The sequence below is a fragment of the Poecilia latipinna genome, unplaced genomic scaffold (assembly GCF_001443285.1).
Source record: "Poecilia latipinna isolate Pla-1442-1.1 unplaced genomic scaffold, P_latipinna-1.0 Scaffold3314, whole genome shotgun sequence".
Classification (NCBI taxonomy): Eukaryota; Metazoa; Chordata; class Actinopteri; order Cyprinodontiformes; family Poeciliidae; genus Poecilia; species Poecilia latipinna.
In genome coordinates this window covers 1-12698 of record NW_015115930.1, presented here as the reverse complement: position 1 = coordinate 12698, position 12698 = coordinate 1, and the positions used below count along the sequence as shown (strand labels likewise).

Genomic DNA, 12698 nt, shown 5'->3' with positions numbered 1-12698 from the left:
AGTGAGTCACCTCAGACAGGATGTCCTGTCGGATCGATCGCCCCGAACAATCAACAAAATTCCACCACAAACTGGTTTGCAGCTCGTCCTCTTTACCTCCACGAGGGGAACTAAATGCCACAGGAGGACCAAAAATAAGTTCTGAGCACATTAGCTGACAGACTGCAGCTCTCAGTCAGAGCCCTGGACCCATTTTGTCAAACTGAAGAGTTTTACCGCATGTCATAGTGGCAGACAGCACCCATTTGACTGGAACAAGCACATTTTCTCTGCTCAGAATAGGCCACTGTTTGCTGCCGTAAAGTTAAAAAAGAGGTCCAGCGGCGAGTGGAGCCGCCGCTCCTTTTTTTTTTTTTAACGGACAGCTCGAACTGCGCCGAGCGGCATCCGTCAGCTCGCACGTTACTTTCGCATAAAATCAGTCGCCGGTCCCGCCGAGCGTCCGGTGCGGTCTGGACCGAGTTCTGATGCGCTCCTTCCGCTGTCTGGGTTGGCAGCAAATCTGAGAGCTTGGTGTGAAATGTCAAAAACTGCGAGGGATTTGATTTAGCTTTGCTCTCAGGCAGAAATGTTAAACTGTTCCGCGTTTTATTTTCTGTTATGATGTGGTGGCAGTTAATATTCCTAGGATGTTTACTCCTGTGGGCGGCGAGTGCTAAATGTGACAAAATAAAAATAATAATGATAATAAAACTGCCGTCTGTTCACACTTAGTGCTATTTCCCATTTCGGTCTGCTTTCCCTCCCTCCCTCCGTCTGACTGTACTTCCCAGCTTCCTCCTCATCTCCCTCTCGCTGCAGAGAGCCGGCTGGCTCCAAGCCTACCCCCAAGTCTGGGATCAGCCTACAGGCTCCCCGACCACGACCGCATCGTAGGCTTCAGTTTGGCCCCGGCCCCATTCGCTGGCATGTTTGGACTGCATCTCCCACGCTGCACTGTGAGGACAGCGGCATTTATAATCTTTTAGCAGCTGCACGCAGACCTCTAGGGATGGGAGGACTGAAACAACTGAACGCAGACAAATGCTGCGAGACATCAGTCTGATAGGGTTACTGATTTACTGAGCATTTTTGAAGCTTTTGACACAAATTTATTTGAAAAGGTTGCGATGTTTTCTGCAACCGCTAGGAAAACACCTGGATTTAAGATTGTTTTCAACATCAAGACACAGAACAATGTGCAGAACGCTTCGAACGCCTCGGAAACGTCATCAGCACAGTACTGGGGGGATCTGTTAAGGGTGCTTATTCATTAAAAAAACAAAAAAAACAAACTAAAATACATTTTGAAAGCCAGATAATGCATTGGGTCAGATCAGTATTTTAGAATTAAAAATCCTAAACTATTGTAATATTTATTAGAAACATTGCAATAAAATTAGGCTTTTTGGATACACAGAGTAAAGAGACGAAGGATGACTTTAACATCTTTGCACAACACAGGTTATGACCCTGTGGCTAATAAATAAAAATAAAAACATAGTTTATGTGAAAAATCCAGAACTTTACTTTCACGCAAAGGATTAGAAAATGATAGATCTTTTTCATATGTTGTCACATTACAAACTCAAACTTCAATTCTTGATTCTCGATGTTGTGAGACAGACCAGCAAATAATGAAATGGAAGGAAAGTGATGAAAGGTTTTCAGTTTTCACATTTCTGTACTCCACACCTTTAAGTCTGACACCTCTGGAAAATCTCCGGTGTCGCCAAAAGCCTTCTGAGTTCACTTAATCAGTGAACCGAAGTGACGCTGATGTGTCGTTTATTCTCAAAATGCATACAGCCGTTCTGGGAAGGCCTCACAGCGTCATGGCAGCCAACGTAGAGATAGACTTATGGTGACGGTTAAAGCAAGGCTATATTTTATGTCTTGTACAACTATATGTCTACGGTAAATAAAAAAACACTGCACTATATGCTGGTTGTATTATTACCTGCCAGGAGACTGCAAAAAAAAAAAAAAAATAGCAAGAAAGCAGTTTATTATGTATGCTTTAATAGCAAACATAGCACATTTGACAGCAATCACTCTGAGTTACAATATACCTCTTGTCACAGTTCATCACAGAAGCTGTCATTCAGCAGAGAAAAAACACACCTGTTCCTTATCCGGACGCACGGACTGAAATGAAGCGGCTACAATGAGGTTCCTGCATCTGGAATATTTTAAGTTTGTGTATCGTGCAGATTTAAAACAACAGGAAAAAAAAAAAAAAAGCCGAACATAAAGTCGTTTTTATATATGTAAACGATAATGCATGACAAACTCCTATGACCCTGCCTTACTGGTTAACGCTGTGCAAAGCTTTGTCACAGTACACGTATCTTCATAAGGCTATAATACTGCCGCTCTATATATACCGTAGGCTCACGAGATGCAAGCAACACACCACCTGAAGTCAATACGCAAATGAATAAAGACAGAGAAACAATTAAAAGACACGTACACAGAGCAAAATCACAAGAAAAGCTCTGCCTTTGTTCTGAGCAGACGTTAAGGTGCGCTCGAAAGCGGAGAAAGGAAAAAAAAAACTTGAGTGAGCATCACATGCTACAGTGGGACCAACCGAATCGCACCAGCTCCCTGCTCTGCAGTCACTTTGGTTTCGGAGTCCCCTTCCTATGAAGCCAGCTCCATAGGGCCCTCCTCTTCGCCGTCCGCCCGGTTGGCGCGGATCTCCATGAGCGTGCGAGCGAAGCGCGCCCAGTCCTCAGGGTGAACCGCGGAAAGCTGCAGAGGTCACAGACACAAAAGGCGTGAGGTCGTTGATGCTGGGAGGGCGGATGTGGACGTAACTTTTTCCTTCTACTCAACTTTCCATTGATACGCTGCATTATTTGTGGGGGCTAGGGACCACAACTCTCCGTGGATAGCTAAAAAAGAAATATCTATGAATACTTGCCACTTCCTCCATCTAAAAATGCTTAGAACTGCCTATTTTAAATCGTTCAAACACCAAATATTTTACGTTTACTCACATTACCTTTGCTCAGCATCACAATCTTGATTGACGATCTTTTCTCAATTTCACATTTAAATGAAATTAGGACTTTCATTTCCATGTTGATATGTTATTGCTTACAGTACAACAGCAGCAAAAAGAAAGAAAAAAATAATAATAATTTAAACTACTGCTTTCAGCTTTCACAGTGACTCTGTCCAGCTGAGCTGCCTGTTAGAGTGCTAATATCTGCAGAGTTTACCCAGCCAGCCACCTGGTACAAAGTCTGGAAAATGTCCACATGGACACAGCAGGCAACTGTCTGGAGCGCTCAGAGTGACGACCATGTGCTGCTTTTCTCTCACACTCACAATACATTCCCAGTCGTCACCCTGATCCTGCAGACGTGTGCTAGCAGCACTGATATCGTTTAAAAAAAAAAAAAAAAAAAACATCATTAATGAAAAGCTCAGAGGCTTCTCGTGTTTGTTCGTTGCGTCGCTCCCACGCTGTCTATCTGTCGCTGCGGAGTGTTTCCAGCGGAGAGAAAATGAATAATCTGGCTGTGAAAACACCACCTTTAAAAAAGTCTAATCAAATTTAATGTCGGCTCCGTTCTGATTGTATATAGTTCAGCCAGCTCATGGGGGCGAAAAAACTCACAAATAGCCTAAGAAGTAAACAAAAGTCGAACATGTAAACACACAGAGAGAAAGAGAGAGCCTTAAGTGATATTACATAGTTGCGCACAGCTTAATGAAGATAAAAACATTTTGTAAGCATATTAGTATCACATGAGCTACACGTCTGCCACTGCAGGAGGCTGTAAAGGAGAGGGCATAATTAGTTAATTTTAAAAACAGCACCCTTCACAATGATTGGGAAATGTGTGGAAAGGTCTTACAATAAATTTATGTTCATTGCAGCAGCAAAATCTGTACTCCAACAATAAACTTTACATATTGATTTATCTACCTCCTTCACCCTTGTTTACTCTGAGCTTGAAGGCAAAACTACCTTGGGTCTTTATTTCACCCCGTTTGTTCCAGTTCCAGTTGTTTTAAACCTAGTAGTTACTAAATGGACAGTAGAGGGAGCTTTTATTTTCTGATTGTTTCTGAAGTGTTTTCTTGTCTATCCTATTTTTTAGAAAGTGGCACAGAAAAAAGGTCAGTTGAATATGACGACTTGTGTAGATGTTTTCCAGTGAACTGAATTCAAGTGACATGGCGTTTAGTGGAAATGAATGACACTGGTAGTTCTGAGGAATGGAGTCATAAGGGAATGACTCCTGCAGTCATTTTATCGTCGACCTAGCGACGATAAAATGACGAATGTGGAAAAGAATCAACTAGCAGTAAATGAGAAAGAGCAGCACTATAAATCACAAAAAGCTTAAATCTGTTATAGAGCTGTAGCGAATTTAGGGAAAGTTTTGGCTTTTCTTGACGTGTTTAAAACTGCACAAGTTTCCGTTTGGATTGAATCTATCAATTCGAATGTAGCACGTTGTTTTTCACACTGTCACAATGGCTTGAAATCTTTTAGATCCCACAATTTGATATTAAATCTGACCAAGGCTTTCCTTTGCTAGGTTAGTTAGACCAACAATTACTTCCTTGATATCGTAGCTAAATTTTCCATTATGTCACACGAGGAAGCAGAGAGCTTGAAGCGTGTCTGGTTTTGTCTTGACTGTTTAAAGACGGTCTAATCTCAGTGTATGTACACTTCTGGCTTTGAGGAGAGTACGAAAGAGTGATGCGTGTCGTTATTCTAGCATTTAGCAAATAGACAATTTTGGTAAAGGACCTAAAAAGGGAAAAGCTTAGTCTGATTAAATGTGAGTGAAAAAAAGAACATTTATATTTGTTTGTTTGCACAGTGTATGTACATTTCTGGTTTCAGTTTCATAAGAACTCTTAATTTCAGTGAAAATTGCATTATTGTTGAAGGACACAGTAAGAAATACAAGCACTAGCAAAGCAGTAATGTGTCACATGTTGATTGTGTGTGAAATGCACAGTGAAAATGCAAAATGCTTTGAAATGTTTTTGTGTAAAACAAGTTTTAAAAGTGATACAGGTGCATCAGTATAAATCTGTTAATCTCTTTTGCAATCCCAACAGAAGCAGCATCAAAACGAAAGACTTAAAAAAAAAGACTAAACAAGCTCATAAAGGGGGCTGGTTTTGTTCCTCTGAATATGACTGTGCAAATCAAATAAAACATTACACACAGCTTCCTCTTCGTCATACTTTTGCACAACAAAAAACAATTCTCCTCAGACAGGGACCTCTTCAGAACCACAGTAATACAGGCCACTACAGGAGATCCTTTCTGCTCACAGCGATAAAACAACTCTTAGAAGAGATATGAATAATGCGAGTTACATTTCATTTCCCTTTGGGAATATTTTTTAATTGAACTGAACTAAATTACCAGAAATGCCTAATTCACCAATTAGAGGGGACGTTATGAAAGAAAAAATTTAGTTTTGTTTTGTTAAAAGCATCCAAATTAACAGTTCGGTTTAAATTATAATGATTATTATTATTCAGGGTTTAGCAGCAATTCTTCCAATTCCTAACAGTGAAAACATTCAATTACTACCAAAGAAAAATGAAACATAATCATGCTAATTTGATTGGTGTATATTTTATGACAGACCACCAGTTTGCCAGCGAGAACACATCCAACGATCTGTCGAGTGTTGGAGCCGCGTCGTCAGGATGGAAAATCCGTCACACGAGCTGCACAGACCGTCGGGGTCAAACCGAACGTCGTTCCTCTCCTTAGCTGAGCACAGTCGGGACTCGAGAAGGAGTGGGACAAAAGCCGCAGCCACCACCCAAGATGTCTGCAAGCCATTCGCATGGCTAGGCTGTAATTAATCAGAAACCTGGCCACAGTCACGGAGGAGAAGTGGGGGGAGGGGGGCAGAGGGGGGCAAACGTAGCGCTGATGAGCGGCGTAAGCAGTAGCAGAACGACTACAAGAGGCTTGTTCCTAATGACGCCTAGGTTTGAAAATCAGGAGTTTCATTACTCTGAAATGTACAAGACAACAGGGACTGAGTTTTATCCTGTGATTCGGATTTTCCACACAGGGCAACACTTGTAAAGTTTTAATAGATAACCCCGATGGTAAATATGCTTAAAATAAAATGCTTAGAGTAAAACGAAACTGAAATGGAAATTGTTGGTATTTTGTCCTTCCTGGAAAAGTCTCCAGACTTGCTGTTATTCCCAGAGATACTTCTTTTTTCTTTTCTTTAAGAAAAAAAAAATACTCTCTTCCCAGTTTTAGCTACATGGGCAAGTTTACAGTAAATACCCCATTATTACACACACACACACACACACACACACACACACACGCACACACAAAGCCCTGCCTAAAGGACCCATAAAGCCTTTCAGCTTCACTCAGTTTTATTGAGGCCTCTTCATTACCATCAACCCAGCACTGAGGCCACCAGCTCTGCTCGACTCCCCTCTAGCTTACCACACAAAAAAGATGCTAAACTTAGCTGAGCAGCTAAGCTAAAAACATCTTCAAGCATTAAAGCACGTCGGCTGGGGCTGAATGGCTAGCTGGCTGCGTTGTGATGGGAGCGCTTTCAAGAAGCATTAAATAAAATGTTGCATACAGCAGTGCGAAGCCGAAAATGGTTTTGTAAAAACTCGGACTTGTTCCTGATAAGTAAGTAAAACGTTGCCAAAAATTCAGAGAGTAAGATTCAGTTCCACGTGCTTTGCGCTATTTTAAAAACAATGACACAGACATAGACATCCATGATGAACCGAGACCCGATATTTATTTTACAAACACTATTTGGTCAAATTACTGGTATTAAAAATCTCTCTATCTGCTCCTGTCCAGCTGTATTAATACAGTACTGCAATTTTTGTTGTTTTTATTCTAGTTTCCTCATGCTTTTTGCACCTCTGTTGTAATTAGGACCTGATTGGAAATGAAACTCGTGAGAGCCTCTCAGCCATGCATCATAGGAGTCGATGTGAATGTAACGTGAACCCTCAGCAAAAAAAAAAAAAGAAACACAGTAAATATTAATGTATTTAACCAAAAGTGGAAAATTTTCAGGATGTACTTTTTGTTCACAACAGCAAAGGAAAACCTCAGCAGGACTATTTTGTGCCCCAGCAGCAGAACCTCTCCATGGTTGTTCTATGTACCTCTCCTGCATCGTAGATCCAAACTCTGCCCTCTGAGTCGCCCACGGCCACCTCCTTCCCTCCCGACGACCAGCGAACCCTGTTCAGAGCCGAAGCTCCCTCAATGGTCACACTGGCAGTTGGCACCTAGGAGGGAAAAAAAAAAACAATACAATAAATTCATGATGAAAAAACATTATATTTACCTGTTGTTTCCTTTTCCAGTGAAGTGATATTCTCCCGTCAGAAGAAGCTTTGCGAGTTTTGTGCAGGTGAAAGATCTTCACAACCAAAAAATGTTCATTGTAACACAAGACAATAACCAGATATGACCTCTACACATAGATCTAACTGTCAAGAAAGTATTTTGTGACACAGATGTGCCTCCATTTTGCATAGTGTGAGTATATCGGGATGATTGCTGTAAAAAGTACTGGGTGCTGCTGGTGCAAGAAATCACTTTGTCTTTTTTTTTCAGACTTAGTTGTCAATTAACCATCTGAGGCTAAAACGTCATTGCACCTCACTGAGTTTGTCACAAACTGTTCAAAAAATGAATTAATCAGAAAACCGGCCAGACTTCTGTATGTTCAAACTAATTCAAGCATTAAACATGCTGAGGTGACGGAATCTTCATCAGTGCTGACAAAGCGTCTGCATGCTGTAGCACGAAATTAGATGATAACGTGTCACAACTACATTTACAAAATATGTTGCGGAGCAGGTTTCCGCGTCACAATTCACGCCAGACATTTTCTCAACATGGCAACGGCATCTATGGCTGCCTGGTTTAGCTGAGGACCAAACCGAATGTGCTAATATTTTAGTGTTAGCCACTTTGTAGAAAGACAGTTATGCTGTGATAGGGAACAGAGTAAAGGTTCTTACATGTTTCAGTGTGCAAGTTCACACTTTCCAGGCTCAACTTTATTGAGTCGTGAGTTCTTTTTGCTAATTTAACTAATATGATAAATATTTCTGCAGTAGGTGTGTCTCAAATGTGGAGCCTGGAAAACCCACAGACCGGAAGGAGGGAAGCCAGAGAGGACAGAGAGACATACGGACTGATATTAGGAAGAAAGGAAGGACACAAGGAGGGAAACAAGAAACAAAAAGATTTATAACGACAGGGGACATACAGAAAGGAAGGGAAGAAGGGCGGAGATGAAAGGAGGGAGGAAGGAAGAACACAATAAAGAAAAAATGGGAGGAAGGAAAAAAGGAAGGAAGGACACAGGGAAGGGCAGGAGGAATGATAATAAGTATTTAAATATCCATCTGTTTGCCACCGAGTCACAATATGTCTCTTCATCAGTTTTTATCATTCAGTTTTAATTTCAATTTTAAACTCGGCACTTATTGGCGGTCTGACGGAACCATCAGCAAAATAATAGTTCAAACAAGAAAAGTAAAACTACTAATTAGATACTACCTTCCACAATGAAACATTTGCTAACAGTAAAAGTTTATTAACGTTGCCTTATTTTTTTTGTTATTACTTCATGGCAGTGCCGCTGCAAAGGATTCCCTCTTTAATGGCGAGACTATTCACAGTAGGCTTCTTTTCTTCTGAAGACAAAATAGAGTAATAAACAGCCACGTACCATGACAGGCCTCCCGAAACCTTACCGCATTTTATTTAGTGACCCTAATTGCAACGTGTCCTAATGTTTATTGAAAAATTGCAACATTACATTATGTGATTACAGAGCAAATTTACCACAAGAACAGGGTGGCTTCATCTGGACGTGCTGGAGGTTACGAATACAAAGCTGTCACATTTACGGCTTTTTTTTTATTCGATCGGACACACGCGAGCCCGACTTACTCTGGAAACAACCCGTACGCGTTTGCTGGCGGGGGCTGAGCCGAATCTTGATTTCTGTCTTTTAGTGCTCATGTTGCACCTTTGAAAACCCAAAACCATCTGCAGCGTTTCCATAAACTGTTCCTGACATGTGGCAGGCGAGTCTGACACATGTCACCAGTGGAGACAGAGGCCTTGGCATCGCGTCTCCTCGCACACCGAGCTCCTGCGCATTTAAAGCAGAGCTAACCACAGACTGACTGCCATTAGCCCACTAGCTTCCCTTCCTCCGCAAGAGTGGATCTGAACGGAGAGCTTTAAAACTGCGTGTGTCTGCTTGTGTGTGTGGTGGAAATGAGAACCAGGCGCGCTACGCTGCTCTGTTAATGTTGTTATGACTCTGTGTTTTTAATATGATGGCAACAATGAAAGCCTGTTGCTATCAGACTGGCTAGTGTGTGAGTGAGCGTGCGTGCGTCCGATGCATCCGTTTGCGTGAGCGCTCGTCTGTGCAAATGTTTCTCATAAAGCACATTGTTAGGCAAGTTAAGCCCCCGATAATGAACTCTTCCTTTGTCTGTGAAAAGGCTGCTGTTGAGGAAACCATGGGAATATGCGCCGCAGATAGAGGAGCCGCTGCTAACCACAGCGGCGCGCGTGAAGGCAAGAAACTACGCAGAGATGGGAGCTGAAGTGAGACGACACGAGGGTCTTGTACGGTAGAGAAAATGGGAAAAGAGGGAGAGCTCATTATTTGAGAGGAGTGAGAGCATCTGTCTTGACGCAGACTTGCATTAAGGTTGAAGTCACTGGTGTGTCCATGGAAACCAAGGAGGAAGGAGAATGGAGGATCCTTTTATCTGGACTTTTACCTGAATGATCAAAGGTTGTCTGCTGACAGGGTTGAGAGACAGAAAGGTTTTTTACAGAATCGTGGTTGAAGTTACATTTTTTGATTTATAATAAGTGTGATGAAAATAACTTGTAGTATAGTCCACAGAACATAAAGTTCCAGCAAGGAGACAAAGCTTGTTTTGATTTGTTTGTTTGTTTTTTCCGAAAGAGACAATGGTCTATTCAAGTTCACTCCCTACCAAGCTCGAATTGTGTGAAGAAGAAGTTGTACCCTAGAGGTTCACTAGTCTGTAAAAGATAAACTTTATGTATGCACGTACAAACAGTGTTGACCACATTTACTGCCACTTGTGATACAAAACCTTAAAGTAAATAAATCTTGTGTTTTGGAGCATAACATTTCAGGAAGAACCAAACACTTTTTCTGTACATTTTTTCAGAAGGGCAAAATCTAAACGTAAAGAAAAATGACAATTATTTTGCACAATCTCCAGTTGGAAATAGACTTCCTCGGTAGCATTTCCTGATGTTTTAACCAGACAAATCATTGATTATTCCTCCTCGCATAAGCTGTCCAGGTCATCAAGGCTACGTTTTGCAGATTTAAATCAAAACACTTAAACGACAAGGTCAATTTTGTGTTTGATGAAGCATTTTTGTGTATGCTTTGGGCCACAAATAAGTAATTACAACAACTGGGCCCCTCAGATTTCTTTAATTTGGTATTTCAAACATATCATGACAGACTGCACTCTAACAATGGGATAATAACAATCCCATTGTTATTATCCAATGGGATAATAACAACAGTACTTAACAGTGGGTAGGAAGTGCTTTTCCACATATTTACAAATTTCATATTTGTTTTCTGTTTGAAAAGTTATGGGTTAATAATTGGATATTTGAATACACGGACCAACATAGCAACTTAAAGCAGTATAATTCAGAATGAAATGTTTCAGTTGTCTTATTTTAAAAATAAAGACAAAAAAGACACCCTTTAATAAAGAGATTTATGTAAAATACATGTTTTTGTCTTTATTTCAAAATAAAGACAACTGTTCCAGTAAATGTAATGATTCTGTTAAGAAAATACAATTATGTCCTTAAGAGATATAACATGTTTTCCTTAATGAATCGATATAATTAAGTCAAAGGTAGAATTTCTCAAAATGTTCAGCGTTTGTGTGAAAAGGTCTGGATTAAGCAAACATAATTTAATCAAAAACCCTAGCAGAAATACATGTTTAATGACAAATGAAATGAAGGAACCCAATTATAGGATTGAGAACTATCTGCTCACAATAGTAGACATTATACACTCCTTTTATTTTATTTTTTTGCTTAATACTACACATGATTATGTCGAATTCCAGCACCCAGATGGCCTTAAATGCACTCATCTCAAAAATAACTGTCACGCCACAGCATTTCAAAACTCAACCCTTACTGGCCTGAACTTTCTTTTTTTTTTTTTTTTTTTAATCATTATTTTTCATGGGACTGTGGACTGAGGGCTGGGGCTCTCTGCTTGCGGTCGCCGACACATCTGTGCGCTCCTCTGACGGGACGCAGTTTGGGAGGAAGACGGTCTCTGAGGTCGTCTGAACGTTAGGCAGAGGTTGTAGAAATGTTAGCGGGGTGGCTGGGTGGGAGCCAGAGCGAGAAGATGTCACCCAGTCAGATTTAAAGCGAGAGCTGTGGGAAACGCCTACAGGGGAGTCTTGAATCTCGTGTGTGTGTGTGTGTGTGTGTGTGTGTGTGTGTGTGTGTGTGTGTGTGTGTGTGTGAAGAAGAGAGCTTTGGGTATTGGGTTGTGCGGTTCGGGCTGAGCACCAGCAACAGACCCGGAGGACACCAAAACAGGCACGCATATTGACAGAGAACAAGACGACCCAGAAAACACGCCCACCATGACCCAAATCCACACACCTCGGTGTCGTTGTTGAGGTTCCACAGGTCCAGGCGGCCCATGCCGTCCACGGCGGCGAACATGGCAGGATGCACGGGCGACCACATGACGTCATACACATAGTCGGCATTGTCCTCAAAAGAGTACAGCGGTTTGTTGTGCTGAAAGAGAGGGAGGGGGGCGAGAGAAAATAAGAAGATATCTGTGGACGAGTGTTTGAGTGGCATGGTGCGAAATAGCACTGTACAAAAAGAGAAAGAGAAAAAAAAACGGAGAGATTACAGGAGATGACACATTGGAGATGGACGGAAAAAAAACAGAGCGAGAGACACAGAGTGAAAAAGGAATGGAGAGAGGGAGTGTGTGAGCTTCAGACAGAGCGGCGCTGCCTCAGCCTTGGGGCCTGTCTGGGTGCAGAGCCTAATTAAAAAGCCTTGCACATTCACACAGCGCCATAAAACCGCTGGGAGAGATGAAAGAGAAGGCCCCTCCACAAGGTATACTGTAACCTTAACACAACAGCTGTTAGAGAGATGGGAAGAGATAGAGAACGCAACGAGAGGGAGGGGGGTGGGGGCGGCAGACGGCGGACGGCAATGAGGGGCGCTCCGAGGAGGACGAGCTCGTTCCGGGCGCGAACGGGTTAATTAACGACGAGTTTATTGGTTGTGTTCGGCGGTAAAGAGCGATTGTAATCTCGGCAATCACATCAGCTGACGATCGCTGTTAACATAAACTGATATTAATAAAAAATTATATCTGGTGCCGTGGGAGATGTGGGAGATTTACCTTTGCATGGAAAACTTGTCAGTGCTCTCTAGTGGACAAACACTAAATTACCATAACTTGCTATTATTTACAGTACGCTTTGTTGGAAAGGAGATCTCCAACACACAGAACACACACACAAAAATACACACACACACACAGGTCCAGTTTTGAATTTACATCAGAATGCAACAAAATTTGTAGAGATATTTACATGACTATGTGTTATTT

General features: G+C 41.6%; 1 protein-coding gene across 1 annotated transcript; it reads right to left on the bottom strand.

Annotated features, from left to right (window-relative positions):
• Positions 1-1980: 1980 nt before the first annotated feature.
• On the bottom strand, positions 1981-12227 carry LOC106940672 (cytoplasmic dynein 1 intermediate chain 1-like). The gene is made up of 3 exons (XM_015023474.1): positions 11720-12227; positions 7147-7272; positions 1981-2736 (listed from the first exon to the last, which is right to left on the bottom strand). The coding sequence occupies exons 1-3, from the start codon at positions 11924-11926 to the stop codon at positions 2626-2628; spliced, it is 444 nt and encodes a 147-aa protein (XP_014878960.1). The 5' UTR covers positions 11927-12227; the 3' UTR covers positions 1981-2625.
• Positions 12228-12698: the final 471 nt, after the last annotated feature.